General features: G+C 42.3%; 1 protein-coding gene across 1 annotated transcript in view; it reads right to left on the minus strand.

Moving 5' to 3' along the window:
- Nucleotides 1–21,632, minus strand: part of CPB2 (carboxypeptidase B2) — a 33,447-nt gene that overhangs the window by 7,963 nt on the left and 3,852 nt on the right. The window contains exons 2-7 of the mRNA XM_065417491.1: nucleotides 19,257–19,332; nucleotides 12,597–12,721; nucleotides 12,388–12,496; nucleotides 6,420–6,521; nucleotides 5,387–5,494; nucleotides 3,335–3,445 (exon numbers count right to left, since the gene is read on the minus strand). Of these exons, the coding sequence (XP_065273563.1) occupies nucleotides 3,335–3,445; nucleotides 5,387–5,494; nucleotides 6,420–6,521; nucleotides 12,388–12,496; nucleotides 12,597–12,721; nucleotides 19,257–19,332 (631 nt within the window). The remainder of the gene's footprint in view (nucleotides 1–3,334; nucleotides 3,446–5,386; nucleotides 5,495–6,419; nucleotides 6,522–12,387; nucleotides 12,497–12,596; nucleotides 12,722–19,256; nucleotides 19,333–21,632) is intronic.

The raw sequence follows: 21,632 nt of genomic DNA on the forward strand, positions 1-21,632 counted from the left end.
ACAGGTGTTTGTCTAACTTGTTCTTAAAAACCTCCAATAATGGAAATTCCACAACCTCCCTAGGCAATTTGTTTGGTGTTTAACTACCATGACAGTTAGGAAGATTTTCCTAATGTCCAATCTAAACCTCCCTTGCTGCAGTTTAAACCCATTGCTTCTTGTCCTATCCTCTGAAATTAATGAAAACAATTTTTCACCCTCCTCCTTGTAACAACTTTTTATGTACTTGAAAACTGTTATCATGTCCCCTCTCAGTCTTCTCTTCTCCAGACTAAACAAACCCAATTTTTTTCAATCTTTCCCTCATAGGTCACATGTTCTAGACCTTAAATCATTTTTGTTGCTCTTCTCTGGACTTTCTCCAGTTTGTCCACATCTTTCCTGAAATGTGGCACCTAGAACTGGACACAATACTCCAGCTGAGGTCTTATCAGCACAGAGTAGAGCGGAAGAAAGCAAGTTGTGTCTTGCTTTCAACACTCCTGCTAATACATCCCAGAATGCTGTTCACTTTTTTTGCAACTGTGTTACACTGTTGACTCATATTAAGCTTCTGATCCACTGTGACCCTCAGATCCCTTTCCGCAGTACTCCTTCCAAGGTAGTCATTTCCCATTTTATATGTGTGCCATTGATTGTTCCTTCCTAAGTGGAGTACTTGGCATTTGTACTTACTGAATTTCATCCTATTTACTTCAGACCATTTCTCCAGTTTGTCCAGATTATTTTGAATTTTAATGCTATCCTCCAAAGCACTTGCAACCCCTCCCAACTTGACATTGTCCACAAACTTTATAAGTGTACTCTCTATGCCATTTCTAAATCATTTATAAAACTACTGAGCAGAACCGAACCCAGGACTGATCCTTTTGGGACCCCACTCAATATGCCCTTCCAGCTTGACTGTGAACCACTGATAACTACTCTCTGGAAATGGATTTCCAACCATTTATTCATTCACTTTATAGTAGCTCCATCTAGGTTGTATTTCCCTAGTTTGTTTATGAGAAGGTCATGCAAGATGGTATCAAAAGTCTTACTAAAGTCAAGATATACTACATCTACCTCTTCCACCTTATCCACAAGGCTTATTACCCTGTCAAAGAAAGCTATTAGGTTGGTCTGACACAATTTGTTCTTGACAAACATGTTGACTTACTTGTCACCTTATTATCTTCTAGGTGTTTGCAAATTGATTGCTTGATTATTTGCTCAGTTATCTTTCCAGGTACTGAAATTAAGTAATGCTAAACATGCTAGGTAACAAGACGAAAAGTTGTACAGTACAACGCCTGGTTGTGTCTGGTATAATTATTCTGATTTGACTAGAACTTGGACAATGCAAATAGGGGAGGACTCAAAAGATTTGTACAGACACCCAATTTGACAACTGCAAATCAAAACCACATTTGAGCTTAATGAAAGATTTTGTTAAAAGACTTCTGAGGGGGGTAATTAAGAGAATTTTGAAAGATGCTGCTTAAAATAAAGATTGTACAATTTCTGCATACAAAAAGGGAAATTGTGACGTTCTTACTCAGTATCTATTCAGTCAAACTCTCATTGAGGTCCATGGGAGTTTGCCCACATAATGACAAAGTAAAAATGGAGTCAGTATTTTAGAATGCGGCTCCATGACCCAAATTCTCCTGTTACCTTAATCTCACTCCACTGATTTCAATGGCACTGTGCATTATAAAAAGGAGGTGAACTACTGCTAATGATAGAATTTTCATACACCAAACTCTTTTGCATGCACAGATTGAGACCCATTGGGTATATCACGTGTAAAGTCTATGAATTGTGGATGCAACTGGCAGCCTGTAAAGACTGTGTATATAAAGTTGAACACAAATAGAGGTTGGATTGAGGCCCTTTTAAAAATATAGCCCAAAGTTGATAGAAATGGAGAAGATAGGTGTCATAAACATACAGCTAAGGGTAACATAAAATCCCTCCTTACCCTGTAAAGGGTTAAGAAGCTCAGATAGCCGGTTGGCACCTGACCAAAAGGACCAATAAGAGGAGAAGATACTTTCAAATCTGTGGGGGAAGGTTTTTGTTTTGTGTTCCTTTGTTCTCTATGGGTCAGCGAGGAACCAGGGCAGGGAAAATACATCTCCCTAAGCCATATCTGAACTAAGCATCCAATATTAGAGAAATAGTAAGTATTAGCAAGGAAATGCGTTAGATTATCTTTTGTTTTAGCTTGTGGATTTTTCCTGTGCTAAGAGGGAGGTTTATCCCTGTTTTTGTAACTTTAAAGTTTTGCCTAGAGGGTAAATCCTCTGTGTTTTGAATCTGATTACCCTGTAAGTTATCTTTCATCCTGATTTTACAGAGGTGATTCTTTTATCTTTTTTGTTTTTAAATAAACTTTTAAGAACCTGATTGTTTTTCAGTGTCCTAAAGACCCAGGTGGGTTGATCTGTGCTCACTTTGTAACCAATTGGTTAGGATATTATTCTCAAGCCTCCCCAGGAAAGGGGGTGTAGGGACTTGGGGGGATATTTTGGGGGAGGTAGGGCTCCAAGTGGCCCTCCATGAATGTTGTGTAAATCACTTGGTGGTGGCAGCGATACCAAGGGCAAGGAAGGAATTTGTGCCTTGGGGAAGTTTTAAACCTAAGCTGGTAGAAATAAGCTTAGGGGGTTTTTCATGCAGGTCCCCACATCTGTACCCCAGAGTTCAGAGTGGGGAGGGAACCCTGACAACAGGTTTCTGCCTAAAAAGGGAATCTGGAAACTAAGTAAAAGGATAAATTCATAAAGCAAATAAATCATTCAGCCTCTGGGAGTCTTGAACCTTCTTCTCATAGTGAGTAAGTAAAATACCTGATAAGAGACTGGGATGTTGTCTGAGCTTACCTTGCTCATTCATTTACTTGAAACAACAAGTACTTGGAAAACTATGCTATCTGGCCTTAGACCACAGAAAGGAGAAGTGAGTTGTTCAGTCAGGCCTTTGTGCCCTTATGGTGGACTGTCATAGTATTGGCAGTCTTGCTGATGCAGCCTATCATAGTTATCACCTCACATCCGAAAGAATTAAAATCACAGGGTGGATGCTATGACACTCCTAAGCATTGGTTTGACCTGGGATCTGGAAAATGCCTGTGTTCTATGAGTTAAAATCACATATTTGCAGTAACTATTGTAGTCTACGAAGGGACAAAGAATAGAAAATTCCAAGTGCGAGTTCAGAGGCTTGGGCTCAAAACTGCCACATGGCACTTTGAAAAGTATGCCTTTAAATCTGTCCAGTATATCAGCCCTCACAGTACTTGTGAATAACATGCTGGAATGTTCCACCGTCTGTCTAGAAACCTACGTACAGTCGTCCATGTGTATTCATAGCCATCTACATTCATCACAGGCATGATGTAGAAATCAAGATGCTGCAGAAGTCTTGTCATGGTCCGATCTTTCTCACGGAAGTGGGTTGTCTATAGAACATGAAAAGAACTTGTTCATAATGTTTATAATAATGTTTTCCTCACCATCCTTGAAAGGCACCTGACAGGTCCTCAGTTGGCCCTATGTAAAATAATAATGTGATAGTGGTGGCATCAGTCCAGCCCCTGGAGGACAAATTCCCACATCACAGAAGTCACCACTACAACCAAAACCTTAGTTAGCACAGAGAGGCTTGGAATTCAATTAAAATGGAGATTCATCTGTCCGCTTACCCAACTGGGTGGTCTCTCTAGGCCAGGACTGAGGCATATTGGTGAAGAAGCTTGTACTTTTGCTGCTTATGCAGATAAACAGTCTAAGTCTCCAAAGTTGTCACAAGCACTAAAACTGCTTAATAATAGCATTTGAAATGGCTGTTGCAAGTATGCATTGTTTGGGTTTTTAAAAATTATTAAAAATGAAATACACCCTTGTGCAAAGGGCCACCACAAGACCTAGGCACTACCTATGTCCCACCTAAGACCTATTTTGAGGGCGTAAGTGGGACTTAAGTGGCACCTATGCCTTTTATTTGTCCTCTGCATAAGGGTAAATTGTACCCTAATAGATTTAGCTGAGTTACTAAATATAAAGAGTTAAGTTTAATAGTATCTTTTTTCCCCCTCGTATGTCTTGCATTAGGCATGTCCTATTATTGTAACTTCTCCTGTCCTTTTTATTCCCTGGCAATTGTTTTTCTCTGATGTGAATATAAAGTGGCAGTCTTTATTGTGCCTAAAAACAAGATTCAAAACATCATTAAGAAGAATGTTTATTGTAGCCAAGAAACTACTATGTGGAATGTGTGTGGCTATGTCTGTGACAATTTTAATAGAAGTGTTCCTTCATAAAGTGACATGGGAATAAAGCTTTGGATTGAATTTAAAATGCTCATGTAAATTAGATGAAGGAGATAGGGAGGCAAACAGTTTACATTTTCTCTCAACTTGTTAACTGCTTACAGATCTTACAGGTACATTTCAGTGGCATGACAGCAGCACAGCTGGTCATCATTTAGACCAACAGCAAGAGGTTAATTAGCATTAGCTCCTAAGGGAGTGTTTAAGGCTGGCCTTTTTCAAAGGGGCTTGATGGAGTTAGGTGCCCAAATCCTATTGACTTTCAAAGAGATTTGGGCACCAAACTCCTATAGGCTCCTTTGAAATCTCCTATCTAAACTCCTTCACATACTGCCAGCCAATTCTGGAGCCACATTGATTTCAGTGGAGTTTTATGGGTGTAACTGAGGGCTGAAGTTAGACCCTTATGTTTAGTCTGATGCTTTTACTCTCTGTATATCATTCAACTCCATGGTGGACAAACTGTTATTCCGCCTTCTAGTTGGGTAACTCTACGTTTGGACTTTACCACTCAAATGCACTCTTAGGGTATGTCTGCACTGTCATGCTGGAGGTGTAAATTCCATCTGGAGGAGACATACCCATGCTAGCTCTGATCGAGCTAGTGCACAAAAAATAATGTAACTATAGCGGCAGGAGGGGCTGGCTGCCCTGAGTATGATACCATCTGAGATGTTAGGCACGTACTAGGGCAGTTATCCCTTCTGCCGTTCGTACCACTCCTATTTTTAGCACACTAGCTTAGTCAGAGCTAGCATGGGTATGTCTCCTCCAGCTCGAAGTGTAGACATAGGTTTAGTTTGAAATACAATAACCTGTGTTCTCCACTCCTGACCATTCCATAAATATGAAAGACTTGGCCTAATTTACTGCTGATGTGAAAAATTTACCCTTATAACTGCTATACAAACTGAGCTTTTTAATCTCTGTCTCATGCAGACACTTTATTCTTCAGTGCTGTGGCATTAAATTGAATAGGAAGTTGTTGAGATAGAGCACAATTTGCAAGAGAAGGAAAATAGGATCAAGGTATTTCGTTTTGTTTTAAATATTGTAATGAAATCTACTCACATGTCCTATGAACCACAGGCAAAAAGCAGGAGCAATCCATTCCCTTGCATGGATACCACAGTCAATCCATATGGCACTTTTTGGTGTTCTGTCTCTATTAGATGAAAGCTAATGAAAAAATATGATATGTTTAAGGCTGTAAGAAAGTTGTGGATTTTTGTTTGTTTGTTTCAAGAGCAGTGGCCACAGTGTATTAAAGTTGTGGTTTTGGTGCAATCAGCGTATCCACACGGCACTAGGAAGACACTCCCCTGGAGGTCTAGTCTCAGGCTTCCCCTCAAGCTGTTTCCTGATGAGGAAGGAAGACCCCCTCAGGGTACCCCGACAGGAGCAGCAGCCCTGGGTGCACACTCACACCTAAGCTCCAGCACCTTCTTCCAAGGCATGCAGCCTTCCAAAGAAGGGCAGCAGCCAAAACCACATGGTGTATCCTATTTTGCTCTCAGAGGCAAGCATGGTAGAAAGGCAGTTGGGCCAAATTTGAGTGAGTGTCATTGCAATGTGGTGCACAGGGTCGCAACACTCAAATTTGCGGCAACTATAAAAAGATGCAGTTTCCACAAAAAAATTGCGTCCCACGATTTTCTTACAGCCTTATTTATGTTGAAATGGCACATGAGAATGGAAATAGAACAGTAAACAAAAAGAAGAAAGAGAGACAAGAAAAGGAAGTGCTCTCTCTCTCTCTCTCTCTCTCTCTCTTGCATGGCGTTCTCAAGGAGACACTGGGCTGGACGCTGATCTCACTTACACTAGTTTTTGTACCCAGTAACTCAATTGACTTACTGTAGTGCAAAGGAGAGCAGTATTTGACCCACTACATATGCCAAAGTTCAGTGGCACCCTGTTTACTTTTGGGAAGGGAGGAGTGGAGCATTTACAAAAATTAAAAAAAAAAAAAACACACATTTTTCTATCAAAATTTTTTTGATTGAGCTACTAGTACCATTTTTAAAAATTCTCTCTGACAAAAACCTACACCTGTATTTTAAATTACTACAGAAAAAGATTGCACATTAAATCATAACTGTACCTTCAATATATAAAGTGGCCGTTTCTCAAACGAGGATCCAATATATATTTTCTGGAGGAGATCATCATTCATCTCTGTTATTTCTTCCATCCAAGAATATATCTATAAAGATGCAGTGGATCAGTTAGCAAATATAGATTCAGTTTAAAAGTCTTCAGCCCCAACTCTGCTTTCCATGCACAGGAAATATTCCCACTGTAGTTAATGGGAGATTTCGCATTTAGTGCAAGGAATGCATGGCTGTGCCTTCTTTTTAGAAAGGGAAGGAGGGATTTTTCCAAAATGCTTACATGATGTAGCTGCACAAGTTCCCACCCGCAATCAGTGGCTAATTATCCATAGCCATCTCGTCTATCTCATACAATTTGAGTGACAAAAGAAGAAGAACAAGGTGAGTGAGGTAGTATCTTTTATTGGACCAACTTCTGTTAGTAAGAGAGACAAGCTGTCGAGCTACACAGAGCTCTTCGTCCTCTCTGGGAAAGTTACCAAGAGTGTCACAGTTAAATACAAGTTCCAATAGATAGTTTAGCATAAGTATTTAGCATGTGTTTTTAGGGACCATTCAAGGTAAAGTGGCCTGAAATAATACATTCAAGAGAGAAGATAGGTTTCTTTAAAAGCTGTCTGCGTAGGGGAGAAAAGGCAGAAAACACTTTTGGATAATTTTTTCAGAGCTTTTAAAGGCCATATTTAAAACCAAAGAATGAATGAAAAGTGCTGTACTGAACAAGGTATGGAAGCTTGGAAGAATGTCAACAGAATATTCATTAAGAAGATTTTTATGGGGAAATATTAATTAGACACGGAAAAAAGTTAAATGTTTTGGGCCTTTTGTTCAAAATTAGGTGTTTAGAGAAATACAGGCACATTTGTGTATTTAATTTACATGCACACATCAAGTAATTGTATATGCAAATGGCTAGTTACACTTCTAACCATAGTAATTTGTGCATGCATTTTCATGTAGTTAAATGAAAATTGAAAAGTGGATACTTTCTGTCAGCTATCTTGAATACACGTTATGTCACCAGATATAAAATCAGCTGGAGCAGAAATACTATGTTCTCAATTTTTTTTCCAGTTTGCTGCTCCTTCATTTTTTAGCTTAATTAGAAAACGTGTGTAAAAACTGTTAATAAAATTATTAATGCAGTAATCTATGATTTATCTGTTCTTTCCCAGCTCCACCACAGAAACCCTAAACAAGACACTGCAAGACCAAATTAGGAAAGGAGCTAAAATACGATTATACTAGGATAAATTATCTAGGACCAAACCCTTTAGTTCAAAGTGAATTTTTACTCAATTCATTACACCTGTAAGATAGACTTGTAAAATATTTTACAACAAATATAGTTTTTTAAGCTGTTCTCCTGTTTCTCCTCTATGATTTAGAAAAAAATATTAAATCATCCCTGACTGTACCTGGGGCCAGTAGAACTGAGTATTTATTAAGGTTGCCTGACACTTCCCATTATGAGACCCTATTTTCAATTGCTTATATTTTTGTCAAACTCTAAAAGTTTAGGCTGAAATTTTACATGCCAAATGTCAGCCACAGGCTGTTTTTTTTTTTTTTTTTTTTTAAACCTGCCAAAATGGCTCAGTTGTTTCCCAAAAAGGCCCAAGGAAAATGTTGTTTTGCACATGTTAAAAAATTCTAGTTACCTTTTTAATATTTTTTTCTTTATGTTCTAGCACCCCCATGCTTGGAACAGGGACTTGAAGTTTGGCAGGGGGTGACCTTTGTGTCAAGGATGTGCCTTTGGCCATCCCTGTAAAAATCCACCCAAATTTGGCCAAGTTATAAGCCTTTGAAAAATGACATTTTGCACATACTCAGTAGAGACTTCTCTGATTTTACCAGCTAAAATCTGATGATTCCAGCATCACTGAACATGCTCGAGTTTCTCATAGCTCCTTGTGCTGAAAAAGTAGTATGTGATCAGGTACTTGAAGACTGTATGCTAATACATATCCACAGAGCGCCAAATTAAGAGTACACAGGAACATTAACTCTGGCATTTCCTAACTTCTAAGTGCTTGACTTTGCAATCTTAATAATGTTTTTTTAACATAGTTTTTTGTGTGGAATGTAAATATACAGTATAACCTGCATAAGCGATTATCTTTATTAGGAGCCTAATTTAACACTCATTGAAGGCCAGTTTCACACAAATTAAAACAATTTTGATCCTGATCAGCTGGAAGGAAGAATTTAATCAGAAAAATGTGAACGGTAATTGGGAATCTTTTACGAACACCTTACTAGGTGCCCAAAAAGCTACAGTCCCACAATTGAGGAAAAAGGCCATACTGGTTAAAAGATGGACCTGGTTTAAAAGGGAAGTGAGGGAAGCTATAAAAAATAAAAACATATAATAAATGGAAGAAAAGGGAAGCTGATAGGAATTAATATAAATCAGAAGTTGGGAATTATAGAGAATTGATAAGGGAAGCAAAGGGATCTATGGCCAGCAGAGTGAAGGACAATAAGAAGGACTTTTAAAATATATTAGGAACCAAAAAAACCCTCACAATGCTATTGATCCATTACTAGATAAAAATGGTAGAATTATCAATAATAATGCAGAAAAGGCAGAAGTGTTCAATGACTATTTCTGTTCTGTATTTGAATAAAAACATATGCTATAGTCTCATCAAAAGTGATGGTAACACTTTTTCCATTCCACTAGTATCTCTGGAGGATGTTAAACAGAAGCTACTAAAGTTAAACATTTTTAAATCAGCAGATCCAGATAACTTGCATCCATGAGTTTTAAAAGAGCTGGCTGAGGAGATGGACCGTTCATGTTGATTTTCAATAAGTCTTAGAGCACTGTAAAAGTTCCAAAAGACTGAAAGAAAGCTAATGTTATCTCCATTTTTAAAAAGGGTAAACAGGATGACCTGGATAATTTTAGGCATGTCAGCCTGACATTGATCCTGGGCAATATAATGGAGAGGCTGATACAGGACTTGATTAATAAAGAGTTAAAGGAGGGTAATTAATGCAAATCAGCATGGCCTTATGGAAAATATATCCTGTCAAACTAACTTGCTATCTTTTTTTGATGAGATTACAAGTTTAGTTGATAAAGGTAATAGTGTTGATGTAATAGACTTCTGTAAGGCATTTGACTTGGTACCACATAGCATTTTGAATAAAAAACTAGAGAAGGGATCGGCAACCTTTGGCACACGGCCTATCAGGGAAATCCGCTGATGGGCTGGGACGGTTTGTTTACCTGCAGCCAGGGCCGGCTCCAGGCACCAGCCGACCAAGCACGTGCTTGGGGCGGCACCTTAGAAGGGGCGGCCAATGTTGGGGTGGCGGGGGGCGCTCGCGGTGTTTTTGTTCGGTGGGGCGGCGCTCAAGGGGTTTTTTTTGTTTGTTTCGGCCGGGCAGCGCGGGGGGTGTTTCGGCGGCGCGGCGCTGGGGGGGGAGGCGGGACTTCGGCGGCGCAGCCCGGCGCTCGGTTCAGCGGCACGGGCCGGCGCTCCGGGGGTTTGGCCGGCCCAGCGAGGCGCTCAGGGCGGGGGTTTGGGCGGCTTGGCAAGGCGCTCAGGGGGCAGGGGTTTGGCTGGCCCGGCGAGGTGCTCCGGGGGTTTGGGCGGCCCGGCGCGGCGCTCGGGGCAGGGGTTTGGGTGGCGCGGCGCTCCGGGGGTTTGGGCGGCCCAGCGAGGTGCTCCGGGGGTTTGGGTGGCCTGGCCCGGCCTGGCGTGGTGCGGCGCTCGGGGTTGGGGGGGTTTGGCTGGCCCGGTGAGGCGCTCCGGGGGTTTGGGCGGCCCGGCGCGGCGCTCGGGGCAGGGGTTTGGGCGGCGCAGCGCTCCGGGGGTTTGGGCGGCCCGGTGCGGCGCTCAGGGGGCCGGCAGGGGTTTGGGCGGCCCTGCGCGGCACTCGGGGGGGGAGGGGGTTTGGCCGGCCCGGCGCGGTGCTCCAGGGGTTTAGCCGGCCCGGCGAGGCGCTCCGGTGGTTTGGGCGGCCTGGCCTGGCGCTCGGGGGGGGTTGGGCGGCGCGGCGCTCCGGGGGTTTGGGCGGCCTGGCGAGGCGCTCCGGGGGTTTGGGCGGCCTGGCGAGGCGCTCCGGGGGTTTGGGTGGCCTGGCCCGGCCTGGCGCGGTGCGGCGCTCGGGGGGGGGGGATTTGGCTGGCCCGGCGAGGCGCTCCGGGGGTTTGGGCGGCCCGGCGCGGCGCTCGGGGGGCGGGCAGGGGTTTGGGCGGTCCGGCGCGGCGCTTGGGGGGCAGGGATTTGAGTGGCCCGGTGACTAGTTAGAGCCGGCCCTGCCTGCAGCATCCACAGGTTCGGCCGATCACAGCTCCCACTGGCCGCAGTTCGCCGTTCCAGGCCAATGATGGCCAGCACGTCTCTCGGCCTGCGCGGCTTCCCGCAGCCCCCATTGGCCTGGAATGGCGAACTGTGGCCAGTGGGAGCTGCGATCGGCCAAACCTGCGGACGCTGCAGGTAAACAAACTGTCCGTCCCTCCAGCGGATTTCACTGACGGGCCACGTGCCAAAGGTTGCTGATCCCTGAACTAGAGTGATATAAAGTTAACATGGCACATATTAAATGGATTAAAAACTGGCTAGTTGATATGTGTCAAAATGTAATTATAAATGGGGAATCATCATCAAGCAGGTGTGTTTCTAGTAGGGTCCCACAGGGATCGGTTCTTGGCCCTACACTATCCAACAGTTTTATCAGTGACCTGAAAGAAAAGGTAAAATCATCACTGATTAAGTTTGCAGATGACACAACAACTGGGGGAGTGGTAAATAATGAAGAGGACAGGTCACTGATTCAGTGTGATCTGGATTACTTGGTAAACTGGATGCAAGCAAACAATATGTGTTTTAATATGATTAACTCTACAGTACTTGTATTAGGTAAATTGAAAAATACTATTTCTTTTGTTTTTTCAGTGCAAATATTTGTAATCAAAAATAAATATAAAGTGAGCATTGTACACTTTGCATTCCATGTTGTAATTGAAATCAATATATTTGAAAATGTAGAAAACATCCAAAAATATTTAAATAAATGATATTCTATTATTGTTTAACAGCGCGATTAATCGCACAATTAATCACAATTAATTTTTTTAATCGCTTGACAGCCCTGCTTTAAACAGGTTGACAGGAGAGCCTGTTAATATTTCTTCCTTGCTGGCTCATATCCATTTAGGATTCAGAAAAACAGAATCATCTGTAGAGTGTTGAGTTTACAAGCACATTGTCCTGCTTCTCATGAGTCCTAAGTGAAAATGATTAGAACTCTATAAAAGAATTACAGAAATCACAGGTAGAAGATTAGAGATGTAAAACACGCAGCAGGTCATCTAGCATATCTTTTTGCAGCAGCAAGGAAGAAAAGATATTAATCAAGAAAGAAAAACATATTCCTTTCTTTGCATTTTCCCTAACCTTGCTTTCAATGAGCTTTCCACATTATTCTCACTAAAGACTTCTTTGGAGTGAACATTCAATCCATGTTAAGGCAATTTTGGCAGAAATACACAATTGCACCGTGCAGGGTGCCTTTTTAGGTGAGTTGCAGAATGATCCATTAGAATTAAATTTTCAGAAGCAACTGAAGTTATGATTGTAAACTTAGGGTGAGCATTTACATGAAATCTAAAATATCTTGACCAAATTTCATTTTAGGTAATTACATTGCACCTACCTTACATTTCTCGTGGTTTCAGTTGGTGGGTAAAGTGGTTCTTATGTAGTGTGTTTTGTAAGGTGCTGGGATCCTTCTTTATTAAAGGTACTGTATTAATATGAACTATTATTAGCTAATCAATACAAATGTAATTGTTTCCCCTATAGGTCTGTAATGTAACAGTCCATATCACCATCAGACAGTCCATATCACCATCATCATCAAATTAAATTTAAGCCCTTGTTAATGCAATAACAATAAATGCATAAAGGATCACAAGAAAAATATAACATATCTTACTTCATTCAGAGAGTGATATTGTTCATAATAGGATGCAGAACTGCGGGGGCTGACTGTGTCATTGACAGTTTGTTTTTTGATAACTCCTTGAATATCGTCCATCAAAACTCTGAACAACAAACAAAGAGCATAAACCATTCTTAAGCAGTGTCGCCAATTGGCTTGAATTTCTGATTTAATATCTTCACAGCAAGAAATAAGAATCATACTTATATCGGATGGTGGATCGGTTTAGCTCAGCTTTCACATCATCTATATCGGACACATTAACATAGAAATGGACTTCTTTGTTCTTCATAATGTTTTCAGCCGAAACAGGTTGCCAGAGAACAACCTACAAAGTTTCCAAGAACATTTTTTTCACAAGGAAAGAAAAAATACTTTACCATTTAGTAAACATTCTGAACATGATCAAAACACAATACATGTCTTCAATCTACTAGGTCATGTGTGGGAAGCAGTTTTATATTTCACGTGTTGTGCTGTTACATCATGCTATTGCTAAAAATGAAAAGTGTGTGGGTAAGAAAAATTTATAATAACAGCTGAATATAAATTCATAAATCAAGAACAAAGGCAGGAACATCACCTTTCATGAGATAATATTACTAGTTTAATATATCTGTTTAGCTGATTATTATAATCCAAATCCTCAAATCAGTGGAGGGTTATTTTTCCTGAGGGTATTTGGGGAATTAATGCAGCTCAGACTAGTCATTGCAGTTATTGTATTCAGTGATTACTTTGATTATAGATGAACCAAATGCCAGAAGGGATTTCAAAATAAATTCAGATGAAGCAGCAATATAAAGGGGCCTAGAGAGATTAAAATTGGGCAGAAAATAAAATGAAATTAATTTTAGTAAAATGAAAGTTAGTAAAATGAAAGTTAATGAAATAAAATAATCTGAAACTCAGCTATTCAGTGGGAGATTGAAAACTGGGAAGCAATAATGTTGAAAAGACTTAGGAGTGGTAGTGGACAGCAAATTAGACATGAATTTATAATGCGAAAAAAGGCCAATGCAATTTTTTTGCTGCATATTCAAAATCAACATGTCATGCTCTCCTTGGATCTGGTGCAACTATACTCTGAATATTGTATTCATTTTGGTGCACCATATAGGACTATGTTAATTACAGGTGCCAACTTTCCAATGTGCTGGGGGGTGCTTGACCCAGGGGAGAGAGGGGGAAGTGCTGATCAGCGGGGCCCACAGATGGGCAGGAGGAACTGGGGGGAAAAGACTCCAGCCCCAGAGCACCCATGGAGTCGGCACCTATGATGTTAATGCAAACTAGGTACTTTTTAGTTCACACCAGGAGCATCCACATGGGGCAGTTAGCACCCAACATTTTGGTGTGCTCTGAAATTCATACCCCCATAGTCTGCACTGCAGTGCAATGTAGCTAGAGCCTTTGGAACAACCAACGTAGAGAAAGCCTCTGGAGAATATATTCTAAATTTTAAACAAAATTAAGGGCCAGATTCCCAAAGGTACTTGGGTACCTAGTTGCCTCTTTAGGTGCTTATGTCCACCATTAGAGGCTGGTGACATTCTCAAAATTAGTGCTTAGCTTCTGCCTAACCCAATAGGCACCTACATTGCTGCTAGTGGGCATGCACAAAACTGCCTTTGTCCTGATGCCACCCCATAGCTAATGAGCTACTTGGAGACCTAGCGCAAGCCAAAGCCCTAGCAGTCCCCAAGCGGGATTCTCAAACTGTGTGTTTCCTTGCCTATCTTGCCAGCAGGGCCTGATCCCATGGTCATGTGCACAGCACACCTTCAGGCTTAGGCCTGCGTGCACGTACACACACACACACACTACATGTTCAGAATACCTAGTAGTTAGGGCACTCACCACATTTAAATCCCCACTCTGCCTAATTTGGAGTAGGGACTTGAACCCAGTTTTGCTTACATCTCAGGTGAGTGCCCTAATCACCGGGCTATTAGGTATTCTGAGCTGGGTTTTTCTCAACCTCTCCTGCTGGAGCTGTTCCACTTTGTATAAAATAATTAAATATTTATTGTAACAGGGACTTGAACCGGAGTCTCCCACCTCCCAGCTAAGTACCCTGACTTTTGACCTATAAAGTTAGTCTCCTGCTGACTCAGTGAATAGTTAATTATTCATATAAATTGGAACAGCTTCAGCGGGCGACAGAGAGAGAGCGCGCAAGACCTACCCCAGAATATCTCATAGCATGGTGATGAGAGCACTCACCTAGGATTCAGGAGACCTGGGTTAAAGTCCTTGCTCTAAATCAGGCTGAGTGGGAACTCAAAGCTGGTTTTCTTACATCCCACAGAAGTGCCCTAACTATTGGGCATTCTGGGCACACACACTTTTTAAAAAAATAATAATAAGGGGGTCGTTCTATTTTTCTGTGAGAAAGTGCTGCCCTGGTGCAGAGTTCCAGGCAGTGGGAGGCATCTAAGGCCAGATCAATGGGAGGTAGGTACCTAAATACATTTGAAAACCTGGGCTCTAAGCCCCACACTTTTCTTCTGCTATCTTCCGGCAATGAATTCCACAGGCTAACTGTGTATTGTGTGAAAAACTATTTCCTTTATCGGTTATCCTTAAATGTTACATGTTCTGAAACCTTTCACTTTTCCTCCCTTCTGGCTGGCTTAGGCTGCTTCTCACTCTTCTTTCTTAGGGTTTGTCTACACTTAAAATGTGACAGTGGCTCAGCTGTGCTGCTGTAGCACTTCAGTGTAGACACTACCTCTGCCCATGGTAGCTAGGGTCGACAGAAGAATTCTTCCGTCTGACCTAGCACTGTCTACATAGGGACTTAGATCAGTTTAACTACACCACACAGGGGTGTGGACCCGGGTCAAGGCACAAAACATTGAGAGTTGCAATGCCTACGTCCCCTATATAAATCTAGCCTGGGGTGCCTATCTCAGGGGCAGACTAGGGGTAAGGCCTGCAACATAGGCTCCTGGGGCTGGAGCACCCACGGGGAAAAAATAGAGGGTGCTCAGAACCCACTGGCAGCCCCGCAGGTCAGCATCTCTCCCTTCACCCCCAGTGCCTCCCGCCTGCCAGCGGCCCCACCAATTGGCTCCTCCCCTTCCTCCCAGTGGCTCCCACCTGCCGTGATCAGCTGTTCCATGGTGTGCAGGAGGCACTTGGGGAGAAGGGGGAGGAGCGAGGGCTGGGAAGAGTCAGGGTGCGTGAGGGCAGGGCCTTGGGGGAAGGGGTGGAATGGGGGTGGGGTCTGGGGAAGAGTGGGAGGTCAAGCACCCCCCTCCCCCCCGGCACATTAGAAAATCGGCACCTCTGGCCTGCAATGCCTAAGTACCTTTGTGAATCTAGCTCTCAATGTATAGTATAGGCAGGACAATAGAGGTTTACATTAGTTTTAAGGAGACGTATCATACAATCTGAATGCAATCAATTAAGCTGCTAGGTCTTGAATACCCATTATGAAGGCCATATTCAAAGGTGAATCTAAATCTGGAGGGAGATTAAACTGGTGTAACTTACACTTTCTTTCCAGCCCCCCTAAAATATATATTGCAGCAACTTACTTATTTGTTCAATAACTACTTTAAGAACATGCAACATTTACCCCTTCTAGTACATATATCTCTAAATCTGGCCTACTAAGTCTGAGTATAAGGAAGTACAATGAAGTCTAAGTTGGCATAACTAAGTTAGCAGAGAGTCTAGCAGGTGAATGAAGTAATACAGGTAACATAGGAATTGTCAGAATGGCTCAGACCATTGTCCAGTATCCTGTCACCAAAAGTGGCCAGTACTAAGTACATCAGAGGTAGACACAAGAAACTCTATAGGAGGCAGTGATGGGCTAACTTTCCCTCAGAGGGGGGTTAGCTTATGCCCACAAGCATGACAGTTGATATCCCTTCCAAAACTCTTGTTAATTTTCAGATATTTATTAGTATAACTCTGTCAGTGTACAATGCTTTGCTGAATCCTGCCAACCTCTTGACCCCAGTGATATCTTCTGGCAATAAATTCCACAGGATAACTATGTATTGTGAGAAAAACTATTTCCTTTGTCAGTTATCCTTAAACGTTACATATTCTGAAAGCTTTCAGTTTCAATAGACACTTTTTGTTCTTATATTAGGAGTGGTCAGTCTATCTTCTATATACCATTAATTACTAAAGGCAGTACTGCCTATATTTAAGGTTGTCTGATATTTCCCATTATAAGACCCTGTTTTCAAATACATTTGCTTTTAATTTTGCCAAACTGGTCTGCTAAATTGAGGTGACATTTTCCATGCCACATGACAGCCTCAGGCTGATTTTTATTTTTTAAGTTTCAGCTAAAATAGCTCAGCTGTTTCTGAGAATAAGAATTCATTGTTTTGCCCATGTTAAAAAAGTTCTTACAGCTGTTTAATTAAGAAGCTTTAGTGCCCTCATGCTTTGGAGCAGGGACTTGAAATTTGGCATGGGGTTGGCCTTTGTGTCAAGGATGTGCCTTTTGGCATCCCCATGAAAATCCACCCAAATGTGGCCAAGTTATAACCCTCTGAACATTCTCAGTTCACACATGATCTGTAGAGACTAGTTAGAATTTGGCAGGAAAATTCACTGAATGCTCTACCTTCACTGAGCATGCTTCAACCCAGTACTGCAGGAGCTGAGCAAGACCTTCCCTTTGTGATGCTGGAAATCAAATGCCAGCTTTGGCCAAGGTCATAGGCATTAGCTAAGAACTGACAAACTCATAGCTGGAAACCAAACCAGCTCACCTGTATGTTAATTTTGTTCAAAATAGGTATTAGACCTAGAAGAATGTATTTAGTGTTTAGACTCTATGAAATGCTTGTAAGTTGCTGCATGCATTAATCTCATTTGTAACATCTGCATTCCATGCTAAAAGGTAAAATATAAATTTGTTTTATAATTGTAAAATGCCTGCTCTGACCTTGTGAGCTCAGATGGGAAGAGTAGTTCCTCTGCCCATCAAGAAGGACTATGAAGATTTAATGGGCCATCTAGGAAAAAAAGCTTTGTTGATTGCCCCAGCCACCCAGGAAGAAGTTACGTGCAGGAGCCCTCGTCCCATTGGTTTGAACTCTGGGGGAAGGTCATATAGAGATGCTCACAAGACGAAATGGTGATCTCTTTGTTGTTTGAATTTTCACAGGGCCAGAGACACTAAACTAAGGCAGAAATCCCTAGGAGTTACCCCAGGTCTGCCCTGAAAGACATTTTGAATTGACAGATAACTACATCTCTGTCATCTTTAGGAACTGTAGATGGTAACTCATTTGTGGGTATGTTTGCTTGCTTTAACCTGTAAATTACTCTCTCAATTTTCTTCCTAGCTATTAAACCTTTAGACGGTTTATTACAAGATTGGCTTCAGGTGTTGTCATTGGTGTACGGGCTAGGGTACCAACTGATCTGGGGTAAGTGACTGGTCTTTTGGGATTGAAAGCAAGCTGATTATTTTGTGGTTTTTGGTGTAAGTGACCGTTTATCACTAAGCCAGTTTTTCTGAGTGTCAAGATAGACTGGAGAGCCTAAGGTATGGTAAGTGGGCTGTAGCTCACGAAAGCTTATGCTCTAATAAATTTGTTAGTCTCTAAGGTGCCACAAGTACTCCTGTTCTTTTTGTGGATACAGACTAACACGGCTGCTACTCTGAAACATGGTAAGACTGTTATAGTGATCCAGGAATTCAAACTTATTACCAGGTAGGTGAAATCTAATTACAGAACATACCACCAGTTTGGGGTGTCTGCCATGTTTTTGACAGTCTGCCCTGAGGTTGGCACTCTCAGTTGTGAGCCAGTCCAGACAGCATGAAACCCTTTTACTTACTCTTCCTGGCTTCTGGGAGGTGTGGCACCATGAACTGGAACTGCATGCAGGGAGATTGTCTCTCCTCTGCTTTCAGTGCCTCCCTCTGCTGGTGTGGGAGTGAGGGAATGCAGAGTGAGGGAAGAGGGGATTACAATAGCCAGAGAGAGAGGAGGGGAGAGGGTGATCCAGCGCTAGAAGGTGGGAGGCAGCAGAAGGGGAGGGAGACTGGACCTGGTGTGAGAGAGGTGGATAGGAGCAGTTGGTGATGGAAATAAGAAGCAGGACGGAGGGATAGGATAGGGGAAGGGCGGGAGGGCGACAGGTGTCAGGGGAGCAAATTGGACAGAGACAGGCTATGGGCACAGGGGCTGTTAAAGGCTCTTGTGATCAGGGACACATCAGGGATCCTGGTAACGACACTGAATAGGGAAATGGTTATGCTTTTCATTACGGGGTGCTGACTTCGAACGAAAATATGATAAAATAATGGGGGAAGTGCTTTAGAAGAAATTTGGATGCCTTATTTTAATTAAATGCTCTTCCCTGTAATAGCAGATGGAAATCACAAAATCCTGCTGGCGTTCTATGAGATTATTAGTTCTAGATGAAAAGAGTCTTATCATCTAAACTCTGTCTTTAGCGAAACACCACCAAGTACTGTAATATCCAATCCTGCGTGTCGGGATCCTAGAAGTCATACAGTTAGAAATTGCATTAGCTTATACTCCTGGGACTTCCTGACAAATGATTTTACCAACCATCACATGTCAGTACTTCATCATCTTTGTTTTGTTGCTGCTACTATACAAAATCAGTTACATAATTCTGAAATCGGGTGCTTGATATAATGTGATAAAATGTTATTAGTCAGCAGAATCTGCTCATCTCAATCAGTAGACATTAAAATGATGGAAATAAAGCATCCATTGTGCTTCTACAAACTAAAAAAATATATAACATAAGAGAATGAAAGGGGGAGCTAAATCTTCCTCCCAGTGGAATGGCATTGGCATGCCTGAGAGCAGAATTTGGCCTAGAGTTTATAGAGAACAAATTACCTCAAAGTTGGTGGTTAAATTCTGAAGGAATTCAGCTTGTCTGTCTGATCGTGGGAGAGCCCATAATACTTGATCACTGGAAAGAAAAAGACATTCAGAAAAAGCAAAGGCTTGAGTGTGTGCATGGAAACATTCTGTATTGATGTACAAGTCTGAACAGTCCGTCTCAGTCTCAATTGGCTTCTCTGACTTGAGTGCTAGTGGAGCCGAAGGAGGTTCAAGCAATGAAAATGCTGGGCCAGATTCTATCCCCTACTTGGGGTCCCTTTACATTGCTGAAAAACCCCTGGATCTCCCAAAAACAGAGCAGCCCCCAGCTGATAAAAAGCTGAAGTAGACAGTTCTTACACTGCTCTCCCATAGCCCTAGGGTGTGTCTGGAACCAGCCTGACCTATTTTAGAGCAGCCTGAGCCTGTAAAGGACATCAGGGCTGGTGTATAACTGGTCCCAGGATTAGGAAGCTGCAACTAGCTCTTATGCTGCAGTCCCCAGAGGATGCTGAGTGCAGCAGAGAAACTGGCCCTCTCTCTTTACTTGTTGAGGTCATACTGTGAGCTCCTGATGGCATGTCTTGGATTGCCACAAAATATGAATATGCTCTTCCTTACACATATTAAAGATGCCCCAGCTCTCTTTTCTTCCCAGTGCCCAATCCTGTCCATCTCCCCCTTCCTTTGCTCCCCTCCCCTCCCCTACTCTACTATCTATCTGCCTGCGGGTGGTTTGGAACCCTATATACTACTGACCTGCTCCTCTCTCTCATTCTTTACAGATACTGATACTCATCATCCTGCTTGAAACCCATAGCCAGAGTGGCTAGCTACCTGTTGTGCCGATTAGTGCCCCAGTTGTTCAGTCCAGGGCTAGGTGTCCTTCCTCTGACTGTATCCCTCACCCAAATCAGTGCCTGTTCACCACTGTAGGGAGGGACTGAGACAGGAAGCAGACCAGAGATGTACACACGCTGCTGACTGGGAGTTAAGAAATAACTTTCAACCCCTATGTAAGTACAGAACAGTGGTGGTTTGAATGCACCCTTATCAGGGAGTTAGGAGAAGTTTGAAATAACATGTGTGTATCAGTGATGCCAAGGGTTGGCTGTCCTTAAGAGTGAGATTTACAGCCCCAAAGAGTCAGGTGGTCTGTTAGGTCATTGCTTAAGACAGGGACTCTCATCTTTGATCCTTGGCAACATCCAATAGTCCAGGTTTTTAATCCAATCAGCACTTAATAGTTTGTTTTAAAATGTGCACTGTTTAATATTGCATATGGAACACTTAAATGTCCTCATTCATAGTAAGTCTAGGGCATATGAGAACTCTAGATGCAATGTAAAACAGTGGATTTTAATAAAAACAATTATTTGCTGGTTGGAACAAAAACCTGGATGGTTGACAATCCCTGAGACATGAATTTGTCCAGTGTGGTTTAAATTTTGAACTGTATTTTGCAAAACCCGCCATCTTTTGATCAAGTCCTGCTCGTTTTTTGGGCGAACTCAGATTTTTTTTGACCGCCAAATATTCACACACACAAACAACCTCCCCACCCCCTCCACGTAACTTCTTCTCTCCTCTTGCGCGCGTATAGAATGCAGGCCGGTAGTTTCTATGATTACCACAGTACACAAGTTTGGAAAGTGGCTTTCCAAGCTCTAAGCCCTGTGCCTGTGGCCCTAGATATATTGTTGTCTCTTACAGTGCCTGAGTAGAACTATTTTAAATCTTTATATATTTACTCAAAATGAATGGGATAAGCTTAGGAATCTGTGTGAGAGTGAGATAGCTTGCTAATGAATGAGTCTCACACCCAGTGAAAAAGATTTGACATGTCTGGTGTATAAGTAGGTACGGGGAGCGGGGAGAGGAGCCAGTGCAGGTCTGAGCCCCATTTCCATTTTCTTGAAGTAGAAGTGGTTGACCCAGAAACCCCATGGAGTTGGTGACAGTGCATGAAGCAAGCTCTTGAAGGATGACTGACAACACCATTTCAGAAAATTGCCCTTAAAACAAAACAGACAGGGCTCTCAAAACATGTAGTTTTAATCTGTGGATCATGATTGTCACAACCCACTGTTATGATTTATTTCTAGCTGTGACCTGACTGAGGCTAGCAACCAAGTGATTTATCATTTCTGCTTTTAGCTGTGCTCCACACAATCACTGTTGTTTCTCAGGCAGAACCAACAATGTGCCAGCCTTTCCCCCTTCCCCCCCCCCAAATCATACAAGAGAGAATCAAACAGCAATCAGAGTTATGAAGCACTGGCTACTTGTGCACTTCTCAGGGCAAGTGCACTACATAACTTGTGACTGGGGTTGTTTTGAAAAGGAGCTTGTCTCCTGGTGCTGCTATCTACCATGGGAGTTAATTTT

This window comes from Emys orbicularis, chromosome 1 (genome assembly GCF_028017835.1).
Source record: "Emys orbicularis isolate rEmyOrb1 chromosome 1, rEmyOrb1.hap1, whole genome shotgun sequence".
NCBI lineage: Eukaryota > Metazoa > Chordata > Testudines > Emydidae > Emys > Emys orbicularis.